This window comes from Carassius gibelio, chromosome A23, assembly GCF_023724105.1.
Source record: "Carassius gibelio isolate Cgi1373 ecotype wild population from Czech Republic chromosome A23, carGib1.2-hapl.c, whole genome shotgun sequence".
NCBI lineage: Eukaryota > Metazoa > Chordata > Actinopteri > Cypriniformes > Cyprinidae > Carassius > Carassius gibelio.
Window position 1 is genome coordinate 25,331,841 of NC_068393.1, and position 18,384 is coordinate 25,350,224.

Consider the following 18,384-nt stretch of genomic DNA (forward strand, 5'->3'; position numbering starts at 1 on the left):
GTTTTATGCTTTCAACAATGAAACTGAAATTGAATGGGTGCATATTTTAAAGAGGTCATCGGATGCCCATTTTTCAGAAGTTGGTATGATTCTTTAGGGTCTTAATGAAAAGTCTTTAACACAGTTTGGTTACAATTTCTCAATGGTAGTCTAAAAAACACCTTTTTTACCCTGTCAAAAACAGCTATTTTCAGAGTAAGCTGTTTTGTAGCATTTTCCTTTAAATGTTTAGATGGCTCTAAGGTAAGATGCCAGTCCAGTCTGTGCTGAAACACAACTGTCAATCAAACTATCATGGGAGGGGCCTGTCTGTGTGATGTCACAAGGACAGGCATCTAAGATCAGCTTGATTTGAGAAAGGGGTAAACATTTTAGTAGATTTTTTTTTATATCATTATAGGATGGTTGTGTACAAACTGCCAACACACATTTGTTCAAAAAAACTTGTAAAAGTGCATGTAGCATCCGATTTAAAATCAAAATATTATTTGCAGTTCAGTTTGATTACGTTACAAAAATTCTTATTCTTGTTCTTTTACTGTACACTCTACATCTTAAAAACTTAAAGCTGCATTTTTAAAAACTGGATATTTGCAGTTATAAGATTTCAGAACAAAAAATAAATAAATAAAATGCTGTTTGAAAACACAAAACTCTGCCCTAAAAATATTGTTGTGTTAAATTTCAAATGTTTAACATGCAAGGTTAAAAAAAAAATCTAATTCAGAACTATGTTAAATGCAAAGTAATATTCAGTTTTGTTAAATGACACATTTCAATAATTCAAATGTACATAATACAAATTAGTTTTGTCATATTATAAGCTCCATAGGGGCATGTTACACATGTTCAAAGCTCAGCTAACATTATGAAATAAACAGTAATATTTAAAAGACAGAGAAGACAATGAGCATTCTGGTGACCTACTGGAAATTCTTACTGCATTTTTACTGACAATATTACACAACATAAATTTACGGTCTTTGACAAATAAACTGGTTTACAGAGTGAGTCAGCAGGTTTTGTGAGGTGAGTGTGTGTGTGTGTGTGTGTGTGTGTGTGTGAGTTTCATCTTTAACCCCTGAACATATCTCACACTCTCTCACACACAGTCCCTTTCATGTGGTACTCTGATGGCGTTGGCGTTTCTACAGTGGATCTTCAGGCTGTTGATGGCCCTGATCGTCTTTCAGGGTGTGTGTGTGATGTTTTATTTTACACCCAACACACACTCGTCCAGGTGAACATTTTAATATGTATATATATTTTTTTTTTTCTATAATTGCGAATTTAATTGAGACTCAGTGTTGCTGTTATAAAGTCTAAGATTCATACCCATGTCGTAGTTTCTAAGTCTTATTAAGTGAGCTGATGGTTCTCTTAATTGTTGAATAACTTACGTTTCTATTAACAGCCAACATTAAAAAAATACTGTAGTAATTCAGAGTAAATACTGTAGTGTTTTTGAACCACACTATAGTAAAGTACTTGATTAATTTGTTGTGGTAATTCTTTAGTTGCTGTGGTAATATATCAACTATAGTAATAAAAACTAATTACTGTACCAAGATTATATTTTATATTATACTACAATACACTATAGTTTACTGTAGTAAGAACTAAAGTATGCTACAGTTTTTATTACCGGTTCACTATAGTTAATACTACAGTATGATGTTGCGTTCATTAAAAAGTTTTGTAAATATTATAATATATACAGTATAATAAACTTACTAAAGTAAGGTTAAAAAAACACTTCGATATTTAGAATAAATTACTATAGTATTTTTTTAATGCATGAAGTTCTTTAATGTTTTTTTTCATGGAGTCTTATTTTAATATAGTTGTTTACATGTCATTTTTAGATAGAAATGTCGTTGTAATTTTATTCAGGATGTACAAGTTTTAGATGTAATAGTATGATTTGTTCAGGACATGAATGTCAGAGATCGTAAAGTTTTTCCTCCGTTTGTTTTGTCTTTGAACTTTGCTTTATTTCTACAATCCTTCAGTTTACTGCAGTGAGACCTCTTGCTTTAGGATATTTCTCTAAGGTGTGTTTTTGCCATTTAAAACAATAAAATAGTATAATATGCATTGAATTGGATGATTAACCTTTGTTAGTGAATAATTGCGTAGGATACAACTATTTTCCTTCTCATCTGAACAGACACAAATTAAGCCCAATCCATCACCGAGAGCATTTACTCACTTCTGACAGTGCAGTCAAACAGGGCTGTCTTTGCCAAAAGTATCATAAGAAAGCATTTAAGCTTTTGGAAACAGCAGACCAGAACAATGCTTATCAGAGGACAGAAAATCATTATATGCTTGAGTTATTCACAATAAATAAACTGAAATTGTAGCCTATAGTTTTTGGAAATACATTTAGTTAAATAGCTCATACTGATCATCAGGGATGGACTGGGACTAAAAAACGGCACTGGACTTTGACTGTGCCCGGCCCAAAGCAAACGGCGCGCGTAAACTCAACAACAACAACAACAACAATAACTCCTGGCATGAGAGTCACAAGACTTTAATTGTGGCTCAAGATACTATACCATCCAAATTATAGCAATAGCACTGATGTTGACTAGATGTTGAGCTGGAGTGGGTGTCTTTCTCTGCTCTTGGTCACTGGCAGTCCCTTATGTAGATGAAACATGATTTATGGTAAAGTGACTTAGTTCAGCAATATATTTGTCGATTTGTAAACAAAAATTATACCTAATACGTTGAAATGAAAGCGTTTTGAATGTTAAAATGCATTTCAAATATAAAGTTAAGTTAATCATTACCCACTCTTAGATGTTTAATAATTGAATAAATTTCATAATTTAAAAGTTTGTATTTAGAAGTATCTTATCTTAAATGTGAAACAGGAGTAAAAGGTCTCTGACTGGATTAAAAAACTCTAAACAGAAGGCATGCAGTAGATCGAATGTGACAACAAAGTTGATTGTCAAAGTTGATTATGTTGATCATTTAGTTAATTCCATTAATTCAAAATTCAATCAAATTGAAATATGATAAATTGAAATATGATAAAGTGGCTCTGAAATTGTTGTTCTTTCTTTCAGAGATGGGATGACGGAGGCTCTTCGGCAGATGCAATGCGCAAAACTCAGACGCAAGTTTTCCATTATCAAACCGGCCAAAAGGTGCGTGAGAATCAAGATCAGAAGTGATGTTTCTGTTTCAGAGATAACATCATTAAATGTCTTTTTCTTCTTCTCAGTATTAAAATGGAGAGTTTCACACGGGAGCTATCAGATTTCATGAGCTGCCCGTACAAATCCAACACAACTGAGCGCGAGGTCAACAGGTTTGTGCGTCTTTTTTGATTTTGGCAGATGCTTTTGTCTAAACTGATGAAGTTTTGAGTGATGAAAGTTGACGCACAAGAACAACTGGATGCCTCACATTCCTGAGTCATTGTTATCTCAATGGAACAGTTGAGCTACTCTGTCATGTTTGACTTAAGAAATCCACTCATGCATCTTCACTTGATATTTTAAGATTGAGTTTGATATTGTAGACAGAAATACTCAGATATTCTCAAATGATGCAGATTCAGTGTTTTATGTCTGATTTTACATCAGATTTAGATTTGTGAAATCCTACTGACATAATCCTGATCCTGCACATTATTCCCTTCATCACTCTTAAAAATAAAGGTTTGTTTATTGGCATTGGTGGTTCCATGAACATCCTTTAACATCCATGGAATCTTTACATTTCACCGAAGGATTTTTAAAGACATTTTAAGAAAACAGTTCTTCTTCGGCATCAAACACACTTTTAAAACCTTGATTGTCGAGAGTGTAATTAGTGTAACAATTACGATTGGTACATGGGTTGCAACATAATTTCATAATGACTTTGAATATTTTCCAAAGACGTCATTATTGTTTAACGTATACTGTGTTTAATGAGACAAGACTTTTTTGTTAAAATCTCTGAATACTGAGATCAGTCATTTTAACAGAGGTAAAATGTAAAATGTATGTGTGTGTGTACATGACAGATTGAGCCTACAGATTTTCTGTAACGCCACAGGATCGTTATTCCTCACCAAACGAAACACAGCCGTCAATCAGTCCATCCCATATGAGACAAGCACAACAGATACATACACAATGAACGAAACCCTCCACAGCATGATGCCTGAGGTGTGTTATTAATACATATTTCTAACTCATTAACTCTTTGTAATCTCTGTTTTTGCGTGTTTATGTACATTGATTTTTTGAGCAGATTTGTCCTCTGAATCTGACACAACCTGTCAGACCAGTAAGCCCTACAGTGTACATAGGCTGATGATACTCTTTTTCAGGGGATGTCAAAATCGTCTAAAATGTTCAGGATTTGGCTTTGGGTTCCTATTGTTTTCATAGTAATGACTGAAACGTTGCATGTGTTAGTGTTGCATGTTATAGAGCGATTGTGGCGTGCAAGAAGGCGTGCTCTATAGAGAAAGGTCAAAGCAATGCAAAATGTGTAGGTATGATGTACGAGGACTCACACCCCAAACATTCTAATGGTACTTATTAAAAACATGTGGGGTTTTTTTAAATAAACTGCTTCAAAATGTGTGTTTTCAGTATAGGTGTGTATAATAAGTTACACAGTATGCTGTGTAACATACTGTAAACATTGTGTCAACTTATTTCGCAAATAAGACGTCGTTGGAGATTCTTAATCCTCCTTTTCCGTTCTTTCATTCGCTTTACATACACGTCGACATTCCATGTCATTATTGTGAAACCCACGAGATTCAACAAAAACACAGCTCTGATTACAGCGTCCTCCATCCTCCTGTTGTTAATGTTATTTTTATTTGTTAACATTGTTGAACGCGGCGCACAAATGACTTTGCAGTCGACCGACTTACATCACGTCTTAGTACACACTGTCGGTGCAAATGCAACCCTACCAGGAAATAGTTTGCGCAAACTTGTACCAGTACTTTAGTAGGCCTACTGTACATTTAGTTCTGGAACTAAAGTCGTGCGAAAAGGCCCTAAAAATAACACACACCTATCAATCAATCAATCACCTTTTTTATATAGTGCTTTAAACAAAATACATTGCGTCAAAGCACTGAACAACATTCATTTGGAAAACAGTGTGTCAATAATGCAAAATGACAGTTAAAGGCAGTTCATTATTGAATTCAGTTATGTCATCTCTGTTCAGTTAAATAGTGTCTGTGCATTTATTTGCAATCAAGTCAATGATATCGCTGTAGATGAAGTGACCCCAACTAAGCAAGCCAGAGGTGACAGCGGCAAGGAACCGAAACTCCATCAGTGACAGAATGGAGAAAAAAACCTTGGGAGAAACCAGGCTCAGTTGGGGGTCAGTTCTCCTCTGACCAGACGAAACCAGTAGTTCAATTCCAGGCTGCAGCAAAGTCAGATTGTGCAGAAGAATCATCTGTTTCCTGTGGTCTTGTCCTGGTGCTCCTCTGAGACAAGGTCTTTACAGGGGATCTGTATCTGGGCTCTAGTTGTCCTGGTCTCCGCTGTCTTTCAGGGATGTAGAGGTCCTTTCTAGGTGCTGATCAACCATCTGGTCTGGATACGTACTGGATCCGGGTGACTGCAGTGACCCTCTGATCTGGATACAGACTGGATCTGGTGGCTACGGTGACCTCGGAACAAGAGAGAAACAGACTAATATTAGCGTAGATGCCATTCTTCTAATGATGTAGCAAGTACATCGGGTGTTATGGGAAGTGTTTCCGGTTCCGGTTTACCTAATTAATGCAGCCTAAAAATCCTTTAATGGATTTGGATATTTAAAGCATATTAGTATGTTATGTGTATGCCAGGTTAAAGAGATAGGTCTTTAATCTAGATTTAAACTGCAAGAGTGTGTCTGCCTCCCGAACAATGTTAGGTAGGTTATTCCAGAGTTTAGAAGCCAGATAGGAAAAGGATCTGCCGCCCGCAGTTGATTTTGATATTCTAGGTATTATCAAATTGCCTGAGTTTTGAGAACGTAGCGGACGTAGAGGAGTATAATGTAAAAGGAGCTCATTCAAATACTGAGGTGCTAAACCATTCAGGGCTTTATAAGTAATAAGCAATATTTTAAAATCTATACAATGTTTGATAGGGAGCCAGTGCAGTGTGGACAGGACCGGGCTAATATGGTCATACTTCCTGGTTCTAGTAAGAACTCTTGCTGCTGCATTTTGGACTAGCTGTAGTTTGTTTACTAAGCGTGCAGAACAACCACCCAATAAAGCATTACAATAATCTAACCTTGAAGTCATAAATGCATGGATTAACATTTCTGCATTTGACATTGAGAGCATAGGCCGTAATTTAGATATATTTTTGAGATGGAAAAATACAGTTTTACAAATGCTAGAAACGTGGCTTTCTAAGGAAAGATTGCGATCAAATAGCACACCTAGGTTCCTAACTGATGATGAAGAATTGACAGAGCAACCATCAAGTCTTAGACAGTGTTCTAGGTTATTACAAGCAGAGTTTTTAGGTCCAATAATTAAAACCTCTGTTTTTTCTGAATTTAGCAGTAAGAAATTACTCCTCATGCAATTTTTTATATCGACTATGCATTTCATTAGTTTTTCAAATAGGTGTGTTTCACCGGGCCACGAAGAAATATAGAGCTGAGTATCATCAGCATAACAGTGAAAGCTAACACCATGTTTCCTGATGATATCTCCCAAGGGTAACATATAAAGCGTGAAGAGTAGCGGCCCTAGTACTGAGCCTTGAGGTACTCCATACTGATCACAACTGAAATGCATTTCAAATATAAAGTGGATATCATTACCCATTTTACTCTTAGATATTTAATAATTGAATACAATTCATAATTTAAAAGTTTGTATTTAGAAGTATCGTATCGGTATCAGTATCGGTATTGATGATACTGGCTTTTTAAACTATCGGTATCATATAAAAAATAAGTGGTATCACTTATATCTAATATGCACTGCAGATAGAGTAAATGTGAAACAGGAGTAAAAGATCTCTGACTGGATTAAAAAAACTCTAAACAGAAGGCATGCAGTAGATCGAATGTGACAACAAAGTTGATTGTCAAAGTTGATTATGTTGATCATTTAGTTAATTCCATTAATTCAAAATCTCTGTTTTTGCGTGTTTATTTACATTGATTTCTTGAGCAGATTTGACCTCTGAATCTGACACAACCTGTCAGACCAGTAAAGCCCTACAGTGTACATAGGCTGATGATACTCTTTTTCAGGGGATGTCAAAATCGTCTAAAATGTTCAGGATTTGGCTTTGGGTTCCTATTGTTTTCATAGTAATGACTGAAACGTTGCATGTGTTAGTGTTGCATGTTATAGAGCGATTGTGGCGTGCAAGAAGGCGTGCTCTATAGAGAAAGGTCAAAGCAATGCAAAATGTGTAGGTATGATGTACGAGGACTCACACCCCAAACATTCTAATGGTACTTATTAAAAACATGTGGTTGTTTTTTAAATAAACTGCTTCAAAATGTGTGTTTTCAGTATAGGTGTGTATAATAAGTTACTCAGTATGCTGTGTAACATACTGTAAACATTGTGTCAACTTATTTAGCAAATAAGACGTCGTTGGAGATTCTTAATCCTCCTTTTCCATTCTTTCATTCGCTTTACATACACGTCGACATTCAATGTCATTATTGTGAAACCCACGAGATTCAACAAAAACACAGCTCTGATTACAGCGTCCTCCATCCTCCTGTTGTTAATGTTATTTTTATTTGTTAACATTGTAGAACGTTGTAGCACACCTAGGTTCCTAACTGATGACGAAGAATTGACAGAGCAACCATCAAGTCTTAGACAGTGTTCTAGGTTATTACAAGCAGAGTTTTTAGGTCCTATAATTAACACCTCTGTTTTTTCTGAATTTAGCAGTAAGAAATTACTCCTCATTCAATTTTTTATATCGACTATGCATTCCATTAGTTTTTCAAATAGGTGTGTTTCACCGGGCCACGAAGAAATATAGAGCTGAGTATCATCAGCATAACAGTGAAAGCTAACACCATGTTTCCTGATGATATCTCCCAAGGGTAACATATAAAGCGTGAAGAGTAGCGGCCCTAGTACTGAGCCTTGAGGTACTCCATACTGATCACAACTGAAATGCATTTCAAATATAAAGTGGATATCATTACCCATTTTACTCTTAGATATTTAATAATTGAATACAATTCATAATTTAAAAGTTTGTATTTAGAAGTATCGTATCGGTATCAGTATCGGTATTGATGATACTGGCTTTTTAAACTATCGGTATCATATAAAAAATAAGTGGTATCACTTATATCTAATATGCACTGCAGATAGAGTAAATGTGAAACAGGAGTAAAAGATCTCTGACTGGATTAAAAAAACTCTAAACAGAAGGCATGCAGTAGATCGAATGTGACAACAAAGTTGATTGTCAAAGTTGATTATGTTGATCATTTAGTTAATTCCATTAATTCAAAATCTCTGTTTTTGCGTGTTTATTTACATTGATTTCTTGAGCAGATTTGACCTCTGAATCTGACACAACCTGTCAGACCAGTAAAGCCCTACAGTGTACATAGGCTGATGATACTCTTTTTCAGGGGATGTCAAAATCGTCTAAAATGTTCAGGATTTGGCTTTGGGTTCCTATTGTTTTCATAGTAATGACTGAAACGTTGCATGTGTTAGTGTTGCATGTTATAGAGCGATTGTGGCGTGCAAGAAGGCGTGCTCTATAGAGAAAGGTCAAAGCAATGCAAAATGTGTAGGTATGATGTACGAGGACTCACACCCCAAACATTCTAATGGTACTTATTAAAAACATGTGGTTGTTTTTTAAATAAACTGCTTCAAAATGTGTGTTTTCAGTATAGGTGTGTATAATAAGTTACTCAGTATGCTGTGTAACATACTGTAAACATTGTGTCAACTTATTTAGCAAATAAGACGTCGTTGGAGATTCTTAATCCTCCTTTTCCATTCTTTCATTCGCTTTACATACACGTCGACATTCAATGTCATTATTGTGAAACCCACGAGATTCAACAAAAACACAGCTCTGATTACAGCGTCCTCCATCCTCCTGTTGTTAACGTTATTTTTATTTGTTAACATTGTAGAACGTTGTAGCACACCTAGGTTCCTAACTGATGACGAAGAATTGACAGAGCAACCATCAAGTCTTAGACAGTGTTCTAGGTTATTACAAGCAGAGTTTTTAGGTCCTATAATTAACACCTCTGTTTTTTCTGAATTTAGCAGTAAGAAATTACTCCTCATTCAATTTTTTATATCGACTATGCATTCCATTAGTTTTTCAAATAGGTGTGTTTCACCGGGCCACGAAGAAATATAGAGCTGAGTATCATCAGCATAACAGTGAAAGCTAACACCATGTTTCCTGATGATATCTCCCAAGGGTAACATATAAAGCGTGAAGAGTAGCGGCCCTAGTACTGAGCCTTGAGGTACTCCATACTGCACTTGTGATCGATATGATTCATCTTCATTCACTGCTACAAACTGATGGCGGTCATATAAGTACGATTTAAACCATGCTAATGCACTTCCATTAATGCCAACAAAGTGTTCAAGTCTATGCAAAAGAATGCTGTGGTCAATTGTGTCAAACGCAGCACTAAGATCCAATAAAACTAATAGAGAGATACACCCACGATCAGATGATAAGAGCAGATCATTTGTAACTCTAAGGAGAGCAGTCTCAGTACTATGATACGGTCTAAATCCTGACTGGAAATCCTCACATATACCATGTTTGTCTAAGAAGGAATATAATTGTGAGGATACCACCTTTTCTAGTATCTTGGACAGAAAAGGGAGATTCGAGATTGGTCTATAATTAATTAGTTCTTTGGGGTCAAGTTGTGTTTTTTTTTTTTTATGAGAGGCTTAATAACAGCCAGTTTGAAGGTTTTGGGGACATACCCTAATGACAATGAGGAATTAATAATAGTCAAAAGAGGACCTATGATTTCTGGAAGCACCTCTTTTAGGAACTTAGATGGTATAGGGTCTATACTGAAAACACACATTACGAAGCAGTTATGTTTATTTTTAGAATTGTATATTTGTAATAATTCACTGGGTAAGAATGTTTGCGGTGCGAGAAGTTTTGGGGAAAGTTACTTTTAAAAATAATGCATTACAATTTTGTGTTACTCCGTTAAAAGTAACTAATTGTGTTACTTAGTTACTTTTTATGGAAAGCAATGTTACACGTTAATTTTGCGTTACTTTTTTCATCTGGTCTGGGCTTGCTTGGTTGTTTTAATATAAAAATATATGAAATATATAATGCGTTACTTTAAAAGTTACTTGAAAAAAGTAATATGATTATGTAACTCAAGTTACTTTGTGATGCATTATCAACAACACTGTGTGTGTGTATCTCTCTGTGTGTGTGTGTGTGTGTGTGTGTGTGTGTGTGTGTGTGTGCAGGACTTCCCCTGGAGTGGTCGTCGTCTGGGTCGGTGTGCTGTAGTTGGCAGTGGTGGGATCCTGAAGAACAGCAGCTGTGGACGTGAGATTGACAGCGCAGACTTCGTCATACGGTAAACACATCCCAGCATGCCTTGCCTACCTCGACACATCCACCTGTAATCACTCACCCTTCCTGTTAACATGAAGTTTTCTCTCTCTGTTTCAGGTTTAATTTGGCGATGATTAATGACAGTGATGTTGGGCTGAAGACGGATCTGATAACCATCAACCCCAGTCAGATTCAGAAAGAGTCAGTATCCAGATACAAAACATTTAAATAAGGATGTTTCAGATTCAGTTTGATAGGATATGGTATTTAAGTTCTTGATAAGATGGGTTCTTGTTTTTAATGATTGCTATTTCTAAAGAATTCTTTTTTATTTTGCTTAATTTGTTTATTGAACTTTTACAGTAAAAACAGGATAAAAATATAAGAGAGCAGTGAAAAATATTGCTCCCACTCCACCCCAACCTTAAAAAAAATTCATTTTTATTAAACATAGGTAAATGTAAAATACATACATTAAGTATAATGATGTGTGTCAAGCATGTATGTAATTTTATTTCCATAACAAGAGAAAGTGCCGGCAGTACTGGCTCTCTTGATGAGGAGAGGAGTAATGTGAGCTTTTTTCTGCTGCATTCTGGATCAGTTTCAGAGGCTTGACAGTACATGCAGGAAGAGCCAGGATAGCATTACAATAGTCCAGTCTGGAGAGAACAAGAGCTTGGGCAAGAAGTTAGGTGACTTGCTCTGACAGGAAGGGTCTAATCTTCCTAATGTTGTATAAGGCAAACCTGCAGGACCGGGTCGTTGTAGCAATGTGGTCAGTGAAGCTTAACTGATGATCCATCACAACTCCTAGGTTTCTGGCTGTCCTCGAAGGAGTAATGGCTGATGAACCCAGCTGTATAGAGAAGTTGTGATGAATCAATGGGTTAGCTGGAATCACCAGGAGTTCTGTCTTCGTAAGGTTAAGCTGAAGGTGATGGTCACTCATCCAGCTAGAGATGTCACTCAGACAGGCTGAAATACGAGCATCTACTGTCGGTCATCAGGCTGGAATGAGAAGTAGAGTTGGGTGTCATCAGCGTAGCAGTGATAAGAAAAGCCATGCTTCTGAATGACAGATCCTAATGACGTCATGTAGATGGAGAAGAGAAGTGGTCCAAGTACTGAGCCTTGAGGAACCCCAGTAGCAAGGTGGTGTGACTTAGAAACATCACCCCTCCAAGACACACTGAAGGATCTGTCAGAGAGGTAGGACTTAACCCACAGGAGAGCAGTTCCAGATATGCCCATCTTTCTGAGGGTGGACGGGAGAATCTGGTGATTAACAGTGTCAGAAGCAGCAGACAGGTCCAGTAAGATGAGTACCGAGGATTTTGAAGCTGCTCTTGCTAGTCGCAGGGCTTCAGTAACCGAGAGCAGAGCAGTCTCAGTTGAGTGGCCACTTTTGAAGCCAGATTAGTTGCTGTCCAGGAGGTTGTTCTGTACAAGGAACACAGAAAGCTGGTTGAACACAGCCCGCTCAAGTGTCTTTGCAATGAATGGGATACCAGTCTGTAGTTTTCTAGAAGTGCTGGATTTAGAGATGGTTTCTTAAGCCAGCTGTTTCTTCTGACAAGGGTTTCCAAAACAGCTAATTAAGTACTTTCACTGGCTTTGGCCACACCTCATTATTTAGCAGACCAAAACTGGGCAGTCCCATGATTTGGCAATCGCAAATGCAAAAAAAGAAAACAAGCGGCACTTTCAGCAAGTATTTACCAGGGTAAGACACACAATTTAAACCAAACTTTCCTAGCATTGATGATCACACAGTAGTCTAATGAGAAAACGAGGCAAACTGCTGTCCTTCTCTGTTGCTCAGTTGTTTCTTCTGTTGATAGAATAATAATTCTATCTACAGTTTTATGCAAAAACACATTCATTGGCCATTATTTGCATCACTGTGCCCTCCACTGTTATTGGCACTTCTTAATGTATTCTTTTTTGAGTACAGTCAACATGAAAATGGCAAGTAATTTCTAAAATGATTGTAACATTATAGACCTACTTTATTACCCTGAACAAATGAACACAGGTTGTGACATATATCCTTCATTTGTTTGATGTATGAGATTGGGAAACCCTCGACACACACCTTGGCAATAAAATCGCCATTGGATAGTAAATTCTTTAGTTTACTCACCAGACTGATATATTGTTTTACACATACACACACACACACACACACATATAGAAAAATAGAATTTTTATAATATTTAATTGCAAATTCGAATTTAGTTTTTCAGCCATTTTGACAGCCCTACAGTAAACCCTGGTAGGAAGATCAGACAGGTAGGTTAAAATGTCAGGACACCGCCACAAATAAACATAAAAGCCCCTTCACACCTAAAGCCTCAGGCTGAAAGAAATGTCTGTCTGTACATTCATGTCTGTGCAATAGAACACAAAAAAAGAAAGTTAGTTTGTCTTGTGTAATTTTTCCTTTCCAGTACTTTCCAGGACTTGAATCCGTACTAAAGTGACGTAGTTCACCTATATATTTGTAGATTTGAATCGTGTAAACAAAAAACATATTTGAACCATGTGTAAACAAAAATATAACCTAAGAAGTTACAATTAAGGCATATTGAATGTTAAAATACACTTTTAACAAAGTGGTTATGATTACTCATTTCACTTTTAGCATTTAATCATTTAAAAAAATTCATAATTGAAAAGTTTAGTTCAGAAGTTTTGTATTGGCTCAAAAAACAATCATAGCTTTTACACATGAGTCATATGGACTTATAAAAGCCCTTGAAAATTATAGGCTTTTTTGAATGGCATTACATGGAAAGAACTGATTTTCACCTTTAGTGTTCAACGGAAAGCAAGCAGGTAAAACAGGTTTGGAACAGAATGTGAATATACATGACAGCATTCCTATCCTCTACACAGATGACACGAATTTTGCATTTCGGCATTAAGAAAGACAACACGTTCTATGCAAATTAAACATTCATCAAATTATTCCAGTAACATTTATTTTAACATAGTTTAATTTATCAGTAAAATATAGACTATTAATTAAATTATCAAATGGTTAGTAATATGTTCACACGATATGTTGTGATGGTTAGATGAACCGGGTATACTTCGCTAATCATCCACCCTCCTTATCTCGTTGTGCTACTTGTGCCGCTTCTTGACATGGGTTTAACTACTTAGAAAAATTATATAATACACTTTTATATTAATGGTAAGGTACTTTACAACCAGAATTGATTGGCAAGCGGCTGCAGTTACTTCTGTTTAATGCGGTATTGATTGCCATTAATTGCCAATTGTTTCAATAAAAAGCAACCTATCTACAATGAACAGAGAGAGAGAGTTAGATACAGAATATTCTGGGGAAGCAACGTAAAAAAAAGGGCACCAAACTTCTCGTCAGAGGAACTTGAAGTTTTGCTGGACCTTGCTACCAGGTCACACCCCTATGGTCCACTATAACCTGCACATTTATGGCCGCGTATCCCTTTCGCGATATGTACGCCTGATCAATCACTGATGGATTGGAGATAGGGATAAGTGTGCCATCCACCAGGCCCAAGACTCTGGGGATGCCAGCAATGACATGACAGCCCTTCTGCACCCCCTGGACTCCTGACGTGTGTCCGGCAGCCGGATGTAATTGCCGGCATGGCGCAGAAGGGCGTTGCAAAAAACCTTAGCGCTGCAAGCAGCGGGACTTCAGGTCTGAGAAGGTCCAGCAGCTGCATAATGAGTTGTCTTGGGAGGTGAATTTTGTTTCTATATAGCCACATCAGGCAAAATGTCAAAAGGGCTTAAGTTTTTGCCAAAAAAATTAATAATAATTGCTCCGTGGCCAGTGCCGTCTTTGATTCAATATAAGGACACGCTGGATCGCTGCCATAGTTGGTCGCTTACTGGACACCACAATGAGTCTTAAAATGTCCATAATATAAAATAATTGTTGAGCCACGACATTGTTGTCATACCATAGTTTGATGTGTACTGCGCTGCGCTGATTTCTAAAGACTGCTGCACAGGAGTCGACTAGCGTCTTTAGCTCAAACGCTAAGAGAGAGCTTACGAATGGTCTAGATCAACCTTACGAAAGTGTGACTTACAGAAGATGTACTTAGCGAACGTGTTGGGAATCATGCCATTTAAGAGAGAGGTTAAGGAATAGGTTAAGAACTATTTAGCGATAAGAAAGTTTTGGGGAACCGGGCCATGTTTGATATCTAAATGTTTGACTTCCTTTTTTTAACCACATTGGAACTGAAACTGGGAATGATATGATTCTAAATCGATAAGCAGTATTGGAATCGCTAATATTCAAATGATACCCAACCCTATAGTCTACTGAAATTAGTTTGGACATCTTAGAAACATTACAATGCTTATGATTAAGTTCAATAAGTAAATCAATTCACCAGCTAATTACTCTTTTAGCAGCGAAGCACAGAAATATACAGAATATGAAATCAAACACAAAATTTAAAAAAAGGTTGTGCGCTTGTTTCACTGGCACGTAAGGTCTGTACACTGCGGTGATGATTGGGATCACCTGTCAGGTTGTAAAACAAAAGCACTGCTTTAACTGAGAGCATTGGGGAAGAATTCAGCACCGGTCTATCTGGTGCCGCCTTTGACCTTCAAATATGTTTTCGTTTTCTTGATTATAGTTTTAGTCTTATGCAAATTCCATATGTCAATTATTTGACTTTTTTATGATGGGAAGGCATGACCTGACCTGTTCTGCAGGTTTTGTGTGACACATTGGTTACATTGAAAAAGTACAAACTTTTATTATCTGTTTGTGGACTGTTGACACATTGAAAAAAAACATGTAGGATTTCCCATGAAACAATTTTCACTCAGAAATACCTTTTCAAAAGTCTTAAAATATATTTTCTTGTGAAACTCCAATACTCTTTGGAGAAGAAACCTTGGGAGAAACCAGGCTCAGTTGGGGTCAGTTCTCCTCTGACCAGACGAAACCAGTAGTTCAATTCCAGACTGCAGCAAAGTCAGATTGTGCAGAAGAATCATCTGTTTCCTGTGGTCTTGTCCTGGTGCTCCTCTGATGTGGAAAATAATGTTTTTTGAAACTTAAACCGCATTAACACATTTCATCACACCAAATAATGTTTTTTGTTAGCAACAAAATATTACACCTTTAAACATTTTTAATGTGCATGATTATCTTGTGCAAGGTCAGTAGATATTTGGAGGGTTTATTATAAACACTGTGTGTGTGTGTGTGTGTGTGTGTGTGTGTCTGTAGATACAAAAACCTGGAGGAGAATACAGATCCTCTGGTGGAGCGGGTCAGTGTGTACGGAAACACCTTCTTCATTATGCCTGCCTTTGCCTACAAATTCTGCACTGAACTGTCAATCAGAGCTCTTAATGTCCTTCATGCAATCAGACCACAGAAGCCAATGGCGTTCTTCAGCCCTTATTACCTGCAGACACTGGACGGTTTCTGGAAGAGGCGGGGCCTGAATCCACGCCGCCTTTCCACTGGGTTTATGTTAATCAGCACGGCGCTGGAACTATGTGAAGACGTGCACGTGTACGGATTCTGGCCATTTTACACCGACCTGCAGGACAATCCCGTTCCGTACCACTATTACAACCTGAACAGACCTAGCAAGCGCATGCACAAAATGCCGGAGGAGTTTGTGCGGCTTCTGAAGCTCCACAGCCAGGGGGCGCTGACACTGCACCTGCAGCCCTGCTCCTCAGACACACACTAGCCACTTTTCCACTGGTGGGTCAGTGCGAGCCAGGGCTTAAAACGGGCCGGGCAGGGCTAATAGTCTCGGGTCAGTAGCAGAGAGGCCAAAATAGCGCTGCGTTTCCACAGTCAGGCCTGAAGCTCCGCTGCGCGTCACTAACAGCGTCCCTTTACACACCACTCATGAACAACGTCATGCAACCCCATCATTTCACCAACAAAGAGAAGTTATCAGAAAACGAATAGGAAATAAATCACTGGAACATACGCGATCACGAAACGAACACGATAACAGCTGTCTTTTGTTTGCATGCTTTTTTAAATATTTCAGTTCAAAAGCATCAATATTATACCATAAGTGATACATTGAGCGTAATGAATTAATTCATCAGGCTTGAAAATTTGACATAGAAATAAATGTATTTCTACTTTATTTATTTATTTATTTTTAATGCTGAAGCATTATGAAAATAGCCTGCTTATTCAGTCGAGTCTGTTTCTGTTTATTTGTAGTCAAAGTAGTCTATATATACGTCACATTTAAATGAATGATAATTTCTCTGTTTTCATAAAAGCTCCCGAACAAAAGCTAAACTCTTGAGACGAGACTTATGACAGATAAACGGTTACTAAATGAATATACGACATGTACCATGTTTACTGTGGTAACGTTAATGCCTAGCGTGCATAGTCTTTTGCATCGCTTATAAATATTTATGCCTATTATGGTGATTATAATCCAAATCGGATCGGATCGCGTTATTTCAAACACTCGCTGCTGACTGAAAGTGAGTTTTGAGCTCAACTTATTTGAAAAAGTTTTTAATGCTGGTGTTATTGCTGTTATCTTTCTGTAATGATCTGCAGCGCTGAGCTCTCCAGACGCGGAGAAGCTCCGCCTTTGTTCGTAACCCCTCCTCTAGCCCCAGCTGGCCCGCTTTAACCCAAGGTTTTTGTCGGGCTGAAAAAACCCTGTCCGTTGGCCCCGAGGAAGCCCCGGCGAGGCACAATCAAGCCCCGGAAGTGACAGTGGGAACGCGACTAGCCCTGGCACGCACTAGCACGCCCGCTTTAAGCCCAACAGTGGAAACATGGCTACTGACATCTGCATGCATAGTAAAATATAAAGTATAAGGAATCAATTATTTAGATGATTCATGTCTTCATTATAAAACTGTTACAATAAAGTATTTTCTTCTACTAAACACAAAAAAAATCATCACCTGAGCTGTTTGTTAGTGTTTTTAGGTGAAGCAAGCGGAAGTATTTCTCGGAATTGTGTAATACAGTGTTTTTTCAGGGTGTATTTGGTGGACTTTAGAGCCACAAGGAAATTAATTATTAGTTTACTGTAATCGATCCGGTTGCTGTGAGAAACCTGCTGCCTTGCTGTTCATTGCAATTAAATTTAATTAGACTTTAAGCTGATTGCAATGAAAAGCAAGGCAGTAGGTTTCTCACAGCAACCAAATCAAATATACAGTGAGTATAGAATAGAATCACCATCCTTTAAAATAATCATCAGTTTAATTGCCATCAGAACTGCGCATGGTTGGCCAGCCATGGACGAAATTAAGGTAAGAGTAACTCTCTTCATGAAGGGGGGGGGGGGGTGTATGTAGATATCTATGAAATACCTGGAACTTCCTGGATGAAAAATTCAACAATTGTTGAGATAAACTGAGTTTTAAAGTCTGAACTTTAACTGATACGGAACTTAATAGGTAGCCAGTGCAGAGACCGTAAAATTGGGGTAATATGATCATATTTTCTTGACCTGGTAAGGACTCTAGCTGCTGTATTTTGGACTACCTGTAGCTTGTTTATTGACGAAGCAGGACAACCACCTAGAAGTGCATTACAATAGTCCAGTCTAGAGGTCATGAATGCATGAACTAGCTTTTCTGCATCAGAAACAGATAACATGTTTCGTAGCTTGGCAATGTTTCTAAGATGGAAGAATGTGTAGAGGTTAAAAAGAGTAAAGATCAAAATGATCATACAAATGATGGAATCAATGTGATTCGATTGTAAAAAAGAGAAGGAAAAACAGGTTAAGATCAATATATGATTGAAGTGTACTTTTGGAGTGTCCACTAGGGGGAG

At 37.4% G+C, this 18,384-nt stretch overlaps 1 protein-coding gene across 2 annotated transcripts; it reads left to right on the forward strand.

Moving 5' to 3' along the window:
• Window positions 1-1,111: 1,111 nt before the first annotated feature.
• Window positions 1,112-17,479, forward strand: LOC127945020 (alpha-2,8-sialyltransferase 8E-like). 2 transcript variants are annotated; one of them, XM_052541524.1, is made up of 7 exons: window positions 1,112-1,240; window positions 3,084-3,164; window positions 3,242-3,328; window positions 4,031-4,175; window positions 10,475-10,587; window positions 10,683-10,766; window positions 15,823-17,479. In XM_052541524.1, the coding sequence occupies exons 1-7, from the start codon at window positions 1,134-1,136 to the stop codon at window positions 16,295-16,297; spliced, it is 1,092 nt and encodes a 363-aa protein (XP_052397484.1). In that variant the 5' UTR covers window positions 1,112-1,133; the 3' UTR covers window positions 16,298-17,479. The 2 variants fall into 2 exon arrangements, with proteins under 2 accessions (XP_052397484.1, XP_052397485.1); XM_052541525.1 differs by having other exon boundaries at window positions 1,122-1,194.
• The last annotated feature ends 905 nt before the right edge of the window (window positions 17,480-18,384 follow it).